The following is a 13,630-nucleotide window of genomic DNA, read 5'->3' as shown; positions in this document are numbered from 1 at the left end:
CCCCAGATAACAGCTTTTAACTGTTAGCTGCAGGTCTTTTTTTTTTTTTTTCCTTATTAAAATGCCACTGCCCAGGCTCAACCCAAGATTCTGATTTGATTGACGTGGCATGGGGCCAAGTATCAATTTTTTAAATTGTGCCAAAATACACATAACATGAGACTTTAGCCAACTTTTAAAACACTTATTGAAGCCGACATAATGGTGCTCACTGTAATCCCAGATATTTGGGAAGCCATGGCAGGAGGATTGCAAGTCTGGGGCCAGCCTGGGCAACTTAAGTAAAATAGGGATCTCAAAATAAAAAATAGAAAGGGCTGGGGGTGTGACTTTACCACTAAGTACCTCTGGGTTCAATTCCCAATACTACAATAAATAAATAAATGGCATTTATTGAACACCTACTATATGTCAAACATGGGGCTGCAGATATTGGGCAGTCCAAGGCCAACCCAGTCACTTCTTCCTAATGAGGAAGTCCCCACAGTAGCAATAAACACAATAGGGGAGGGTCAGAACAAGGGACCTGCAAAATCTAGGTTTTGCTCCCATCGTTCCATCCATATATGTATTTATTGAGCACACGCTACGCACCAGGCACTGTGAGTACAGGTGGCAATAAGATATGGGCCCCACCCTCACACACCTCAATCCCAGACATGTGCCTTTCCATGTGCCTATGTTGAATCCTTGCCTCCTGGGGGATGTTTTTGTTTTGTAAAATGCCACATCCACCTGTGTCAGCTCAGTTTACATAATGCCTAGGGGAAACGGGCAAACAGAGGTTACTGTCCCCCCTTATAAGTGGAGTCACTCTGGCCTCACACAGTTAAAACTCTTTGCCCTGCATCACAGTGTTTGGTGACGTCAGGCTGCCCACCTGCCCGGCAGCACTGTCGGGCTGTGCCCGCTGGGCCCTGGAGATGAGCTCCCCGCTGCCTCTGTTCTGCGGCACAGGAGGGTCTCAAGGGCCGCCAGCTGCGGTTGTTTTGAAGCACAGGCCTGGCCTTGCTCCATCTCAGTCAAAAACAGATGTCCTCGGACACATGCAGGTACCTAATCACCCTTAGACCTGGGAGCATCTCCGGAATGTATTTGGAGTTTTGACAAAATGTCCAGCCAGGCTGTCAGGCTCTTCGAGGGCACTGCCTGGGCATTGAAAGTTCCCCTGGGTAGCAAGCCTGTTGGCCAAACGGAGGGTAAAGAAAATCAAGGGTGGGAACAGAAGAAAAGAAAGAAAATCAGCTGCTTCGTGGGCCTTGCTGTCCAGAGCTTGCGTCCACGGTTTCAACTGCCTTCTCCTTTCCCCATGTCCCCACCCCCTCCTGCCACTCCCAGTCACTTCAGGCTAGTGACAAAGGGAAGGCCACGTGGGAACCAGAGCGCGATGTGATTGGGTCAAGTGGAGAGTGAATCAGGAGTGGTTCCAATAAATAACGTTCCAAAACCTATTTCATTTGCTGATTGAATGCCACCGAGCTCTCAGTCAACAGGTCCCTCCCACTTGTGGCTTGGGAGTGGAAAGGATGCCTCTGGGTTGCCTACCAAGCCAGCTCCAATTGGCCGGCTGAGCCGTGTCAGCATCGAAAGCTCTGCAAAGGGCTCACGTAAAGAGGAGCCGCGAGATTTATGGCACCATGTGACAGGTTCCCTCCCACAGAATAGAGAAGAGACACAATCTGCTAGAAGTGACTTTTTCAAATTATCTGCAGAAAACATTAGTGGATATTTTCCCATCTGCATGCCTGCAGGCCTTATTGAGTCATAAAAAGTAAATGATTTCCCTGAATGCTTTGACAAACCTGATAGTTCCAAGCCATTTTCTAGCTGATTGATTTGCCATTATGCATCAGCGTGTCTCTACGCGGAGGGCTCCCTGGCAAAGACGGGCCTGGACAGAAAGCCCTCATTCCCTCACAGGAGGCCAGGGCCAGGAGAGCCAGCAGGGGACAAGGCTCAGTCAAGGTGAAGGAGCTAAAAGGCCTGGCAGGAAGGCTTCCCAGAGGAGGTGGCTTTGGAGACCCTCCTGAAAGGAGGCGGCAGGCACCTGCTGTTAGGGAAGGTGGGAGGAGGCATGGGAAACAGAAAAGTGAAAACAAGCAATTTGCTGTCTGCCTACTCAAGGCCAAGGTCAACAGAGCCCAGAAAACAAGGCTAAAAATAGAAGTCTAACTGCTAAGGACAGGCTGGCTTGAGCCTTTTAAGACAGGCCCATAGGATACTGGAGAAGCCTTGGGCGGTGACCTTGAGGCCAATTGGCACCAAGATCCGGAGCTGGCCTGATTCAGAAGGAAGAACACATGGATCCTTGCTCAACTTCCGCACCTTTCCTGGCCTGGACGCTATTTGGTCCTGGAAGAGGTGTGTTCTGCCCCAACTTCCTGAGCTGCCCTTGATCTAATAGGAACAGGAAGATGGGCCTGGCTGTGACAGGAAGGAGGCACCCTGCAGTGGTCATGTGTCAAGTCCGCAACGTGCTACCGTGCGCACCCAGAGTCACAGTTCTGACCTTCTTGAAGGGTGACGTGAAGGGCTGGGCTCCCTGTGGGGCACTTTAGCCCTCCAGGACTGGGAGGCTTCCTGAACTCAGCCTGGCCCATCCAGAGACCCCCGACTCATGGGACTTGGCATAAGGATGATGAGGGATTAAAAGGCCTTCCCCTCATTTCCTCCCAAAGTAGGAATCCTCCCTTACTGACCCACTGACTAATCCAAGGGGAAGGTCCAAGGACAGGGGCGCTGTGGCTTAATGGCTCAACCTTGCTAGGCAGCACCTGCTTCAAGCTCCAGGGAAAAAGCAGAAATGGGCAAGGGGCATGGCTCAGTGGTAGAGCACTGTGTAATAGGCACAGGGCCTTGGGTTCTATCCCAGGACCAAAATAAGTGAATAAATAAATAACAAGTGCAAGATGTGGTATACAGAATAAAGACACATGTTTAGGAGTCAGGAAGTAAAGGAACAAATGAAGTTCATCAGGAAAGCTTCCACAGGAGGTGACATTTGCAACAGCTGTGTAAGGAAGTTCTAGACATGGCCAGGCAGGAGAGTGGCATTCAAAATAGACACATGAAAGCAACAGACGAAAGAAAGCTCAAGCAAAGGCCCTGAGGTGAGGTCCCCAATGCCACCTTAGATCCTGCCTGGACATACCTGGGGATTAGGTGAGCAGCTGGTGGAAGGGGACCGTGGCCAGGGATGCCACTTGGTAGCAAGTGCAAGGCCCTGAGTTCAATCCCTAGCATGGCAAAAAAATAGACAACCTGATTGTAAAGGGAGAGATGAACAGAGCTGAGGTGTGGGGCTCTTTCTCTGGGCAAAAGAGGATCTAGGAAAACCAGGCTTCCCAGAGGCATCTGTGTCCCAGATTGTCCCGCAGTGAAGTTGGCACTTCTAAGACACATCTCATCCTGTTTACTCCTGTGCTCAAAGACACCAGCAGTTCCCCCACACGCAGCATCACGTCCACACTGCTCACGTCTGCCCAGTGTGGTCCACACCTCACCATCTCCCCAGCCCGTGCCAAAATTTTTTTTTTTAATTTCAAAGCAAACGCCTGCCCCATGTGCTCCAGCCACACTACACAGGAGGGAATTTCGCTCACCACACGCTCTTCTTTCTCCATGGTCTCTGCTGGCCTTTAGGGTCTCTGTCCAGAAGGCCTAACAGCCCCCCTCGGCACTTGTCCTTTAAGGACTGTCAAAGGCCACCTTCTCCAAGAAGCCCTCCCCCAGTCACAGTCACCAGTCTCTCTTCCTCCTTTCATCTCCATTGTGACACCAGGCACGGGTGGCTGCTATCAGAGCTGTTTGTGACTGAGGCTCTCTCCTCCGCATCAGGTGGCCAGCTCCCAGTAGGGAGCTCTGAGACCTCCTGCCCTCTGCTCCCTACAACTCCAGACACAAAGCTTTGCACTCATAACTGCTTGGCTCATATCTATGGGGCCGGATGGAGCCTGCCAAATGGAGCTTTCTCAGTGCCTCGTCCACGAAGTAGTACAGAACTCCACTCCAGCTGCCTCCGGCTCTGTCCCCTGCTTCCCCAGGGTGGTCCTTGCTTTGGAACTTGGGCTCTAGTCACACTTCTTGTCAGCTCTTAGTCTTGCTCTTCCCCCCCTCCCCCGACTTGTAGACTTGTAGACAGATCTGACGAGCTTCCTTTTCTATATTTAGGCACAAAATGAGCTGATGAATTCAGGCTTATACCTGGTGCTGCTGCTTCACCTGTATGAGCAGCGGTTTGCAGAACTCATGAGACTCAACTACAGCCGGGTCTCAAGGGAGAGGGTAAGTCTGGTCCCAAACCCGCACTGTCTCCTGTGGCCTAAAAAACCCTGGGGTGTGTTTATTAGATGTGTGTCTGTTGAGGTCCTCATGGTCACTTGGTAAGATATGGGACTCTGGTCAGGACCGAGATTAGCAGCTGCTAAGTGTATCTACAGTGACCCTCTGTATGAAAAGTGATATGATATAGTGATTAAGTGGTCATCAGTGATCACATAAGGAAGTGTGTCCCCCAAAATAGAGGACAGCGAGGATGTGGGGGTTGGGTGTGCACTGTGTGAGCGTGCCCACTGCCCGAGCACGGAGGACCTGTGAAAAGAGGGCTCTTCCCCACAGGAGATCTGTTAGCCATCAGACTATAAGAGGACCTCTCTTCCTGATTTGCTTTGGATCCCTGGGTACATTATACCAGCACACACACATGTGTACGTGTGTGTGTGTGTGTGTGTGTGTGTGTGTGCACCTGCAGGCACCTGCTGAAGGAGAAACGATACCAAGAAATAAAGACTCTGTCAGAGGCATGGCCATGTATTTACCAGGCGTGGTCGTCTGTGGCCACCCTTCCTTTAACAAGAAGCCCAGGGTCCTCTAGGTGGCCAGGTGATATGGAGGGAGAGGCCTGCTCTACTACTCACACTCTGTGGCTTGACCTTTGCAAAGTCGACGACAGGCTGACCTCTGAAGTGTCCTAGAACACTTAGTCATTGTCAGGTCAGCACCTTGGGTCCCAGGAGCCTGCCCTCTTCATCAAATGGCTGGCTGTGGCCAGGCCAGGCAGGAGCCAGGCCAGGGGCACCATCCTTTCCTTAGGTCATGCCAGGGGGTGGCTGTGTTCTTAGTGTTTTGGATTCCCAGGACAACCCTTGAAGCTCGGATCCTGACCTCTGCTCACGTCAGAAGGTCATGATAAGAAGGTAGGCCAGAGTGGCAGCGGACAAGGCACGGCCAGTGCCATGAGGCTGACTTAGTGATCTGCCATCTATCCCATGTGCCTCTCTTCCTCCTTAATTTCTTTTCCTTCTTTCTTTATTTTTTTTTCTTCCTCTCTCCTCCTCCTCATCCTTCTTTCTCAAGTGGACAGGAGGCATCTGCCACACCAGTTATGCCTAGAGACCCAAGCCCTGTGATCCCAGGTGTGGCTTACACACCACAGGTGTGGGCTACTGTGATCTGTTGGGAGCCACCCCTATTAAAAATACCAGATTCAAGCCATCCGCCATACACATTCTAGATTCATTCCTGCTTTAAACACTGAGCTCTCAAGTAAGCAAACAGGCTGGGTCTCTGCCAACATATCTTCTCAGGAATCTCACCCTCTTTTTGACCCAGGCCTGTCCTTCCTTAACCCTTCCATGGTTTTAACGGTAACATAAATTCGTCAGAGAAATACATTTTTTTTTAGAAAAGGAAAGTACAGGAAGCAGGAAATGATCCTTTGTTAACATTTCTGTAACCTCATTTTCGTGATTCCACATCTTTTTAATGAACTTTTTATTGCACACTGAGCTTCGAGGCAGCCAGGGTTGTCGTAGGTCATGGATGGTCCCTGCATCAGTGAGCCAAGGTGGTGGACATCAGCCACCCAACTGCAAAGCAAAACACGAAGTCAAACGGTACCACCCAACAGATGAACACCAAGGCCCGAGAGCACTGATGCTAAGGAAACTTCCATTAAAGCCATTCTGTGGAAGGCCCTTGTTACCCCAGGAGCAAGGAGGGACCAGGGTGGAAAGAAGCAGAAAGAGCCAGGCAGCACTCGCCTCTCACCACCAGCTCACGGTTAACCTGAGAAACCCTGAGACAGGCCCCCCTTCAATCATCCAGCAAGAACTGGTATGAACCACCCATTAAGAGGCAGCCACAAGGAAGCAAGAAACCAATGGATTTTGTCATATTCACACTCTTGAATTTTGGCCTTGGTATTTTCCTGTAGAAGATACTCAGAATCCAAGGGTAACATTTAGGAAAAGAGAGGTACAAAGCCAGGAGAGAAACCCTCCTGCCAGTTCTTTTACCTGCCAGAACCAGAGAATTGGACTTCTTGACTATCTCATTAAGAGTCCTGGTGACCTGAATGTTAATGCTGGCAATGGCTCTTTCCCTGCTCTGACATGCCCTGCCCTGCACCAGGGGAGAATATGGGCTCAGAGAATAAGGCTGGCAGCCATGATGCCACAACGTTCCTTTCTTTGAGGAGTTTATGAACAAGCTGGGAGACAAGACTCACATGTTTATAAAGACATAAAATAACTGAAAAGGAGTGACTGAGAAAGAGAACCAAGGGCCCAGCAAATTCCTAGAGGCTGTAAAGTTGACAAGACAGCATCTCTCTGGCTGGAGCTTCCTGGGCCTCCAACAATTCTGTTAATCATCTCTCTTCTCAAGGAGGATGTGAGATATTTGAAGACAAAGCCAGGACTTCTACACCTGTCTCTCTTGCTGAGTACAGGCTTTGTCACAGTTGACTGCTGACCATGTCCACAACACTATGGATTCCAGGAACATTGGGTGATCACAAATGTGCCAAAGAAAGAAGTGGTGTGTTTCGGTTGGGGGTCTCATTGACCACTTGGGCACAGTCTCTTATGTCTTCTATATCCCACAGAAGTGCTTAGAAAATGCCTGGTACATGATAGGTTCTAAAAAAAAAAAATTGAACCCAGAGGCAGTCAACCACTGAGTGCCACATTCCCTGAACTTTTTTTTTTTTTAGAGACAGGGTCTCTCTGAGTTGCTTAGTGCCTTGCTAAGTTGCTGAGGCTGGCTTTGAACTCATGATCCTTCTGCCTCAGCCTCCTGAGCCATTGGGATTATAGGCATGCACCACTGTGCCCAGCGCTCAATAACTTTTTAATGCACAATGAATCAGAACCTACTTCTTCCAGGGAGCGAGTCCAGAATTATATTTTTAGAGAAAGTGATAATACAAATTCCTAGAGAGAATAGTACTCTAGGTAAAGGAACACTCCAAAATCAAGGTATATTCATTAATTCTGCATACTTACTCTATGCCTGGTTCTAAATTAGATGCTGAGAATACAGAGATAAGACCCTCCTTGCCTATACGGCACTCAGCATCTAAAGACAGAGAAATACACCTCAAACTGTGCCTGGCTCATGATAGAAGACTGAGCTGGAGGAGGAGGAACTCAGTGCAGAGTAGAGTTATATGCAGTGAAGGGCTGTCATCTCCACCGACCTCCTTCCACCTTTTTTCTGAGACAGTCTCCAGCCAGGCTCTTCAGGGACACCAGCCAGTGTTTGAGAGGCCTTCTTCTAATCCTTCAGGTCACACCCTCTGCCAGCAGTCTTCCCTGCTCTGGGAGCCTGGTCGCAGTGCTGCTTCTGTTACTGCTCGAGTCAACTGATCAATATTTAGACTAAATCTTTGCACGGATGGCAGATGGACAATGGGTGCGGAAGGAGAGGGTACTCTGTGCTGAGGAATATGCAAAGGCAAAGAAAAGTCAAGGAGTTGTGTGACCAGGGCAGGCAGAACGTGGCCCAAGGTGTGGGCAGAGAGCCTGTCAGGAAGAGTCTGGGTATGGCTCTGGCGGCTACAGAACAGTTCCCAGCCTGGGATTGACAGGCCAGGAGACAGGGATATTTGATAACTGCAGGAGCCACATGGAGGGTGGGCAGGATGGTGGGGGAAGAGACCACCTGGGCAGCTGCTGCAATGGCACAGGGTATTGGAGGGCCACATGGCGGGTATGGGAGAAGGGCTTGGGTGGGTGTAGGGAAAGGAGAGGCTGAAGGCACAGATGTTATTCTCTGCACATGCCCAGTGGGAGGCTGTCCTTTCCTCACTTCGGATGTCCTGGAGGGAGCACTGCCAGGGTACACAAGTGCCTAGCAGCCTCTTTCCCTTCCACACCCACATGGAGCCTCCCAGGATTCAGGGCCTGCTCCCTTAGAGACCCCTGTTGGGGCTTCCTCCTTGCCTGGGTCTCATCTCCATCTGATTATTTCAGTGTCTTCTGAAGAAAGCACATCCCTTCAGTCTTCTGTTAATGGTGACAAAGCCAGGCTAGGTGGCAGGGGAGGGGAGCAGGGTGCCTGGGAGGCAGGTAGGGTGTGGAAATAACCCTCAGATCCCACTGGTCCATTCACGGCCCTTCCCCATTCCCACGGTTTCTACAAAACCAGAAACTCTTACCCTAAGGGACCAAATCTACCCAGAATATGAGAAGCCCAGGTTTGGCCCACAGTCAGGAAATCTTCCTGCTCACCAAGATGATCTTTTGTGGTGGAGTGTGAGGGTTGGTTAGCTAGACACATTCACCTGGCAACGGCAACCAGAAGATGGAGGCCAAGGTCAGCACGATCCCGGTGTATAATTTACCAGGTAACCAGGACCCATTACCCTGGATGAAATTCCATCCCTCTCCTGCCCCTCCCCCTCTCCATGGGCACAGGGACTAGGGCTGCCTCAACACTGGCCACGCAGTTGCCCAGTAACAGTGTCCAGCACCCCTTGTTTTGTCCCCAGCCTGTCACAAAGCCCCTCTTCTTCCAGGGGAAGAGCACCAGCCCCTTCTGCCTTGGAGCCCACATCCCTGCAGGCTGGCACAATGGGCTCCCACGGAGTAAACAGTGTTTCTTATTGTGGCATAAAATGCCATAAAGTCAGAACAAAGAAAGAGCCCAGGGCCTTGATGGGTCTGCTGCTTCCTGTGAGCAAAGAATACAACCGATTGTTTAAAAGCCAGTGGTGAGGCAAGTGGCCAGTGAGCACAGCCTTCACCCCCCACAGCCTATTCCACCCATCAGGGAGGGATTCTGCTATTCAGATCAATGGCTGAAAGGAAGCAAGTCTGGCCACACTGCCAAATTTAGAAGCCCTGAAACAGCAAAGGTGACTCAGGTTATTGCTGTAGCTGTCCTTGGGACTCGATATGCTGAGTATGGACACTGCCCTCAGTACCTCTGCCCATTCCATGCCCCTTTAAGGTGATGTAAGGGGTTTCTAGAACATTCTCGAGACTAGGGAACTGTACATCTGTTCACAATTGCATTAGAAAAACAATTCATTTCTCATTGTCTTCTTTCTCGTAGTTGTCAAGAAATTACCCACAACCCAGACCGGAAGAAAATGAAAGTAGGTTTGGGGGTCAGTCCTGCCATTTTGAGGGTGTTTGCTAAATTACTCCTTTTCTGTTACTGTGGGGAACTTAATCCTATGGAAGGAAGTCATGACCACCACCCAGAGGCAAAAATAACACTGTAAAGCTTGGGAAAGTCACTGCAGCTAACAGGAAGGCGAGTCCAAGTATGCTGGATGCAGAGCAGATAAGAATTTTAATTCATCCTGAAAGCAAGGAGAAGGGTCAACAAAGGGGCAGAGGGTATCAGCAGGCGGAAGATAAGGTTTTTTTTTTTTTTCCTTTTCCTTGCTGGGATTCTCCAGCATCCAGCACTTGGTGAGCTGGGGTGGGGGTGGGGGGTCTGTCAGGATCCTGTCTGGAATTTTCCTTCCCAAACCCTGAAGTGGGGACTGTTTGGCCATTACCAAAAGGAACTGCATTCAAAACAAGCAAGGGCTTGATTGGATTCTCTCACCATTCGGTGCAATTCAGTGGGTCTGCTGGATTCAGAACAAAGCAAACAGGTCTGAGAAAAGTCCCTGAAAGGCAGAGATCTCCAAGCATGTCCAGAAAAGTCTCCTCACTGTTCCTTATTTCATTCTGGACTGGAGAAAATGCGCTTAATTAAAGCAGGGGGGGGGGGGCTCAAAGTCAGACTCAGGAAGAAGTTCTCTATCAGGAGGGAGAATAAACACTGCAGTGAATTGAGGTGGGTGTGACTATTGGATCCCCAGGAGGTTCTCTGGGTGTGAAATCTTAAAACTACCTGCCTGGAAAGGTTTAGAACAGAGGCTCCTATGCTGGCTTTGCCATCAGAATCACCGGGGCACTTACCCAAAACAGATCCCCCGGCCCCTCCGGCGATGGGGCGGGGCCCTGCAATTCTCTTTCAGGCACAGACCCCGGTGACTCTGATGCAGCTGGCCACGGGGATGTTTTAGATAACCCCACAAGACCCGCCCAGGCGGCTCAGCTCTCCCCAGGGTGGGACCCAGCTTGCGACCCAAGAGAGCCAATTTGTCATTCGGGGCACGCAGTCCCCGGGAGCCGAGTTGACCGTCTCCCGAGGCTGGGGAGGGCCCTTCCTTCCATTCACAAAAGGAGCCCACCGAGCCAGAGTCCCCGCGCGTCCGTCCCGCGAGCCGGCCCGGGGCCCAGCGCCCCCTCCTGCTAGCGAGCCGGGGGACGCTCCGGGGGGCCGCCCGCAGACCCGGCCTGGTCGCCTGGGCGGACAGCCAGGAAGGGAGCGGTGAGGTCTTTCAAGGACCTTTGTGTCGCCGCAGCACGCACCACCTGGGGGGAGGGCGGGGGGAACGCTTCTGCGCCTCGGCGGGTCGCCCCGCGGGTGCTCAGCTTGGCCCAGGCGAGAGCCACCGAGCCCCAGCGCAGCGGGCTGGGAGGACCGCAGGCCCCGGCGCCGCGCCCAGCTGCGCCCCCTCCCCAGCCCCGCCCCGGAGGCGCCCGCCGCTCTTCCCGGCTCCGGGAACCTGCGGCGCTGGGCGCGCCCGGGAGGGTTCGGGTGGGCAGGGGCGCCCTCTAGTGTCCCGCGCGGGCTGCGGCAACCTGCCGCCCTGGCAGCCGCCGAGCCGCCCAGTCTGCTCCTCCAGCCATCCTGGCCGGGCTTGGGGACCGGGAAGTGGCACCCTGGCCTCGGGGTCCAGGCCTCACGGAGGCTACCGTTTCTGGAGGGCAGAAGAGCATCCTTAGTAGGCGCTGCTGGAAAGGCCGTCTCCACGGAGCGGACGGAGGGCCCCCTTCTATCCTCCCTGCTGCTCTGAGGCAGATGGTCCCACTGATCAGCCACAACTCTTGCCATCTTTTTCTGTGAACTAGAAGCAGCTTTAGGATCCCCACCACCACTTCCCGCCGGTCCTATCCCCAATGTGGGGGCAGCCAGTTATCCCCTGGAAACAGATTCTGGTCCTCCCCACCTGTCCTGTCCTCCCCACCTGCCCCAGTGCTGCAGTGTCTCCGGGCACAGTGCAGGCAGAGAAAAAAGCCCTGCACTGAGAGGGACCCTGGCAAGCTGGCCAGTGGCTGCCTTTGCCTGGCTTCACACCAGAGCCATTATCAAGACAAAAACCCAGACAGCCTGAGACAGAGCCAGAGGCCTCCAGCCGTCCTTCTGGGCCACCTTTTTTTTTTCCCTGCCCCCCCCCACCCAAAGCTGGCATGACTCACCTGGTCACAGGCACTTTGTTAATATGGACTGCCAGCGCTGAGTCACAGCTGTGACCTGCCACCCCAGCTCAGTTCAGGTAAACAGGGAGGGAAAGGCAAAACATCAGGGTACACCAGGTGGCACAACAAGTGCCAGCTTCCTGGTGGCTCTGTGGTGCTTACTGGGCACCCTTTGCTGAACTTGGGAACCAAAGCCCCAAATGGCACCAAGGTAAGAGAGAGTCCCTGGATATGCATGCCAACTTGTCACACAACTCTGTGACCCATCCCCCTAACAAACAACACTTTCTAGCTGGCAAAAATGACTGTCACCATAGCCAAGACCAAGGCCCTGGAGGGGAACAAAGACTACCTGTTGATATCCAGACAGGTGAGGACAGGACTGGGACAGGCATGAGGCCAAAGGCTGGGCCAGAGCACCCTCCCTCTTGCTCTCCCCCAAACACAAGCCAAGAAGCACAGAATGGGTGAGGAACTGGGCACCTTGTGGAGTGGGGGCTTCCATTAGGTGAAATGTAGCACTGAGAGGGTCCTGGTAAGGATGGGGGATGTCATTTGCTCCCAACTCCCTTCCCTTCTTCATCAGTCAGAATCCTTTCTCAATAGTGTTTTTCAAGGTGAAAAGAAATACACTGAGAACAAGATTTCTCCAATAATAAGGAGAGCCCCTCACTCTTCCTGCTCCACTGGGGCTCTACTGCCACCCCAATGCCTCTGTGCCTTCCACCCTCCTGTCATGTGTTCTTCTGCCTCGCCATTAACCCAAAAAGACATCTTAGAAGCCCAACTCAATCTCTCCACCTCCCTGTCACCTCCACTGCTAGGCAATAGAGATTGATGTGGGGACATTATTCTGAGAGGAGGCAAAGTCTCTTCCAGCTATTTGGCCTGCAAACGTTAGTGTACCAAGCAGTGCTGGGATGCAGGGATGACTGAGTTGCGTTCATTGAGTGGCTTACAGTGCAGCTTGCCCTTGGTCCATCTGGAAGCCCTAAAGGTCAGACTGGGGATTCCCCAGCCCCAGACTACAGATGTCTGTCCCCAGACTGTTCCAGGCATGGTAGCCATGTGTGTGACTGGCCATTGGGCCAGAGTGGAAGAATGAAGGGCAGCAATGCCATGCCCTTTCAGGGCAGATCCCACAGTCTGCTGTGGCCTATGGCCTGAGAGATCTTCTTGTTTTGTAGATTCCGAGTTGGGAGATGGAAATGAAAGCGTTTATCCAAGCCGGGTCATCTAGCAAGGAAGCTGGCCATGGAGCTCAGCAGAGACCTCTCCACTCAACAGCCCCTTCTGTGCCCCCACAAGTCTCTCTCCCTCCTCCTCCTTACTGAAATTGAAACCAATGTGTTCCAAGTTACCATTTGTACCTTGTGCCACTCTCTCCCTGGGGTCTGGCTTGAACATCCCAGGCAGCAACAGGAACCAGACGAGTCCCAGACAGCACAGGTCAGGCACCCTGGGGCTGTTGAGCCCCTGGCAGGCTGTCCTGCTACTGCCCCTCAGCCCAGAAGCCCAAGGGGACCCAATGGCCCTGGCAGGCCCAGCAGACTGGGATCCCACTGCCGAGGCGCCTGTACATGCCTGGCTCCTCCCCAAGTGGGACGGAGCTGTGCATTCAGTAAACTGACTTTATTCTCCCGTCCTGTTTCATACTTATTTTCCTCCATGGATAAAGACTGAAGTTCTCTAGGGAGAAGGTGAAGGAGGGGGAGAGGGGAAGCACATCTCTCACCCCACCTGACTTTCACTTCTGCTTGCTGGCTGTCACCATGGGGGATGACACATCCCAGGTCTCCTTGGGTTGGGACAGGCTAGTGCACCCTTGGAAACTGCTGGGTGTGTGGACTCCATGCTTCTCTCCTAATTGCATCTAGGGGCACAAAGACTAAGTCAAGAGGGGGTCAGTGAAGAAATTGCATCTGTCTGTGTAAGAGAAAAGATAGGTCAAAAAACTATTTAAAATGGAGGAAACATAAGTATAACCCATGCAAACATGTTACGCTAAGTGAAAGAAGCTAGGCACAAAGGACCACATCATCTATGATTTCATTTACATGCAATTTCTAGAAAAGTCTCTG

At 52.1% G+C, this 13,630-nt stretch overlaps 1 protein-coding gene across 1 annotated transcript in view; it reads left to right on the top strand.

Annotated features, from left to right (window-relative positions):
• The window catches only part of MARCHF10 (membrane associated ring-CH-type finger 10), a gene marked incomplete at its 5' end in the record, with an annotated part of 83,637 nt that extends 70,223 nt beyond the window's left edge, over positions 1-13,414 (top strand). Inside the window, 3 exons of the mRNA XM_081272803.1 lie at positions 4,171-4,284; positions 9,340-9,382; positions 12,737-13,414. Of these exons, the coding sequence (XP_081128929.1) occupies positions 4,171-4,284; positions 9,340-9,382; positions 12,737-12,789 (210 nt within the window). The 3' untranslated portion in view covers positions 12,790-13,414. The remainder of the gene's footprint in view (positions 1-4,170; positions 4,285-9,339; positions 9,383-12,736) is intronic.
• Between the last annotated feature and the right edge of the window lie 216 nt (positions 13,415-13,630).

The sequence above is a fragment of the Spermophilus citellus genome, assembly GCF_964194105.1.
Source record: "Spermophilus citellus genome assembly, chromosome: 17".
NCBI lineage: Eukaryota > Metazoa > Chordata > Mammalia > Rodentia > Sciuridae > Spermophilus > Spermophilus citellus.
The sequence above is the reverse complement of the archived record's forward strand: the minus strand, read 5'-3'. Positions and strand labels throughout refer to the sequence as shown.